General features: G+C 36.8%; 1 protein-coding gene across 1 annotated transcript; it reads right to left on the bottom strand.

The window, feature by feature from the left end:
* Positions 1-143: 143 nt before the first annotated feature.
* LOC105315840 (translocase of chloroplast 90, chloroplastic-like) lies at positions 144-1169 on the bottom strand. Its single transcript, XM_011410601.1, has one exon. The coding sequence runs from the start codon at positions 1167-1169 to the stop codon at positions 144-146; it is 1026 nt and encodes a 341-aa protein (XP_011408903.1).
* Positions 1170-2185: the final 1016 nt, after the last annotated feature.

A 2185-nucleotide genomic window follows, 5' to 3' on the forward strand; every position in this document is an offset into this window, starting at 1 on the left:
AAAATCAACGCCGGGTGTTTAATCGGTAAAATATAGTATCTCAATGGTATGACACAGATTAATGATTTGCTAACAATAATGCTAAGGAGCATTTACATGTCACTAAACAAGCTAAAAAAACAAAAGTCTACAACTAAAAACAGTTATTTTTTTTTTAATTTATCCCATATACGCTTTATAGCAACCCCAACAGAAGAAGTGCCACCTCCAAAAACTCCACCTACACCAGCTCCTACTCCAGCTCCCACACCAGCTCCTATTGCAGTACCTACAATAGGTACTACAGAACCAACTGCTGCTCCAATACCAGCACCTGCTACAGTTCCCACACTAACAGAGGCAACAACAGCTCCTACTTCAATGGCTTGACGGTATTTTGCATATGCTTTCAAGAAAGAGCGAGTCTCATCACTGCAATGAGCAATGCATGTGTCCCACAGTGTTTTCAACCAGTCGTCTGTAGAGGGTAACTCTTTTTCATCTTCTAATCCAGCTATACAATATGGTATTTTTTGCAATATTTCCTTTTTAACACGATCAGTTTCAGAAAGAAATTCAATAATGTATTTTTTGTACTCCTCAATTTTCTCTTTTATTGCAGCCTCAGGGTCATTCCTAACAGTTCTAAGTGTAATGAATCGGTTTGCCTGTGTTAATACAACAACTGTCCTCTTCCACATCTCTTCCTTTAACACAGCAGCCAGTGATGAGAACATGCGACGATTAGCTCTATCTTCCAGCTTGGTACATATGAGGATTAGATCATACTTATCATGCTCATCAATTTCATACAAAATATTAAAATCAGTTCTGCCTTCAGTATCACCAAACCCAATGGTATCATAAAATTTTATCTTAACCCCTTTGTACTCTCCTTCATGAGCTGTTATTTCTGATGTAACAGCTCTTGCTCCATGTCCAACCTCGGCTACATCCTTCCCAAACATTGCATTGATGAGTGTTGATTTACCACAGCCAGTAGGACCAACCACTAATATAGTAACAGGCCTTCCTCTAGCACGTAGCTTCTTTAGCTTAGGATCAATATCACTGCCTTTTTTACTGTCTTCAGTAGGATTGTCTTCAATGTTTTCATTCCCATGGACTATAATTATCTCAGTGTCATCTTGTGGTTCTACTTCTATAGCTATAGACTGAACTTCAGCCATACTAACACTACAGTGTTTGTTTCTCTGTAACTTCATAATGTAATTAACAAGCCATTAATAATAATAACAGTAACTGACCAATCAGATTACAGACTACTCCTCCACCACCAGTTCCTATGGTAACTGGAGTAGGAGTAATGACTGGAAATAATCAAATCAATGATTGACTAAGTCTTTCATGTCATGTCAAGTTTATTGATGCGCATACAACATATACTGTGCACTATAGCATAAAATGGAGAATTCTCTTTTTTTCATTTTTGGAAAAAATTGGCCTGAGACCATGTAATATATAGCACAGGGACTTTCACCCAATTTTTAAGCAAGTTAAACAACTCGTAAAAATCCAAACTTGATCAGAATCAGGAAAAATTATAAAAATGCTGAATTCTCTTCTTTTCAATTTTGGTAAAATTTATGTATAGGTTACTAATCAGTAGATAAATATGTTGTTTACTGATATTCAGTGGAATCAGTGCTTATCAGTTACTAATTATTAGTCAGTTATTAGTAGCTACACTGACAGTTTAAGTTATACTTACACTATATAAAGAAAAAGAATATCAAGCAATCTTTACACTGCAAGATCACGTTCGTTTGTAACATGAAGATAAATGCTATTGTTCTTTCATTGCTACTGAAAGTAGCAGTGTCCAAACTGTCCATACCTCCAATACCCCCACCTGATGATAGTTTACACATATACGCCCTACCAGTGGGTCAGGGAGACTGTACTGTGATACAGTGTCCTAGAGCTGGTCCAGGTGATACTACATGATCACTGGTCACTATTATTGATGCAGGAGCTAGTAACAGTAGGGGCATTAATGAAACAGGTATTGTAGAGTTCCTTGCTGGGCTTATATTAATATAATACAAAATAAAAGTAAAATAATGAAAAATTCAAAAATCTGATTAATTGTTTCTATAACCAGCCAACCTCAAAACAAAGGCAACTCCAGCTCCCACACCAGCTCCTATTGCAGTACCAGCAACAGGTACAATAGAACCAGCTG

The sequence above is a fragment of the Amphimedon queenslandica genome, unplaced genomic scaffold (assembly GCF_000090795.2).
Source record: "Amphimedon queenslandica unplaced genomic scaffold, v1.1 AMPQUscaffold_7682_Cont20369, whole genome shotgun sequence".
In the NCBI taxonomy this organism is placed as follows: domain Eukaryota; kingdom Metazoa; phylum Porifera; class Demospongiae; order Haplosclerida; family Niphatidae; genus Amphimedon; species Amphimedon queenslandica.

Bases quoted from the DNA above. Each gene is read 5' to 3' on its own strand.
- LOC105315840 (XM_011410601.1), bottom strand. From the start codon at position 1,169: ATGGCTGAAGTTCAGTCTATAGCTATAGAAGTAGAACCACAAGATGAC.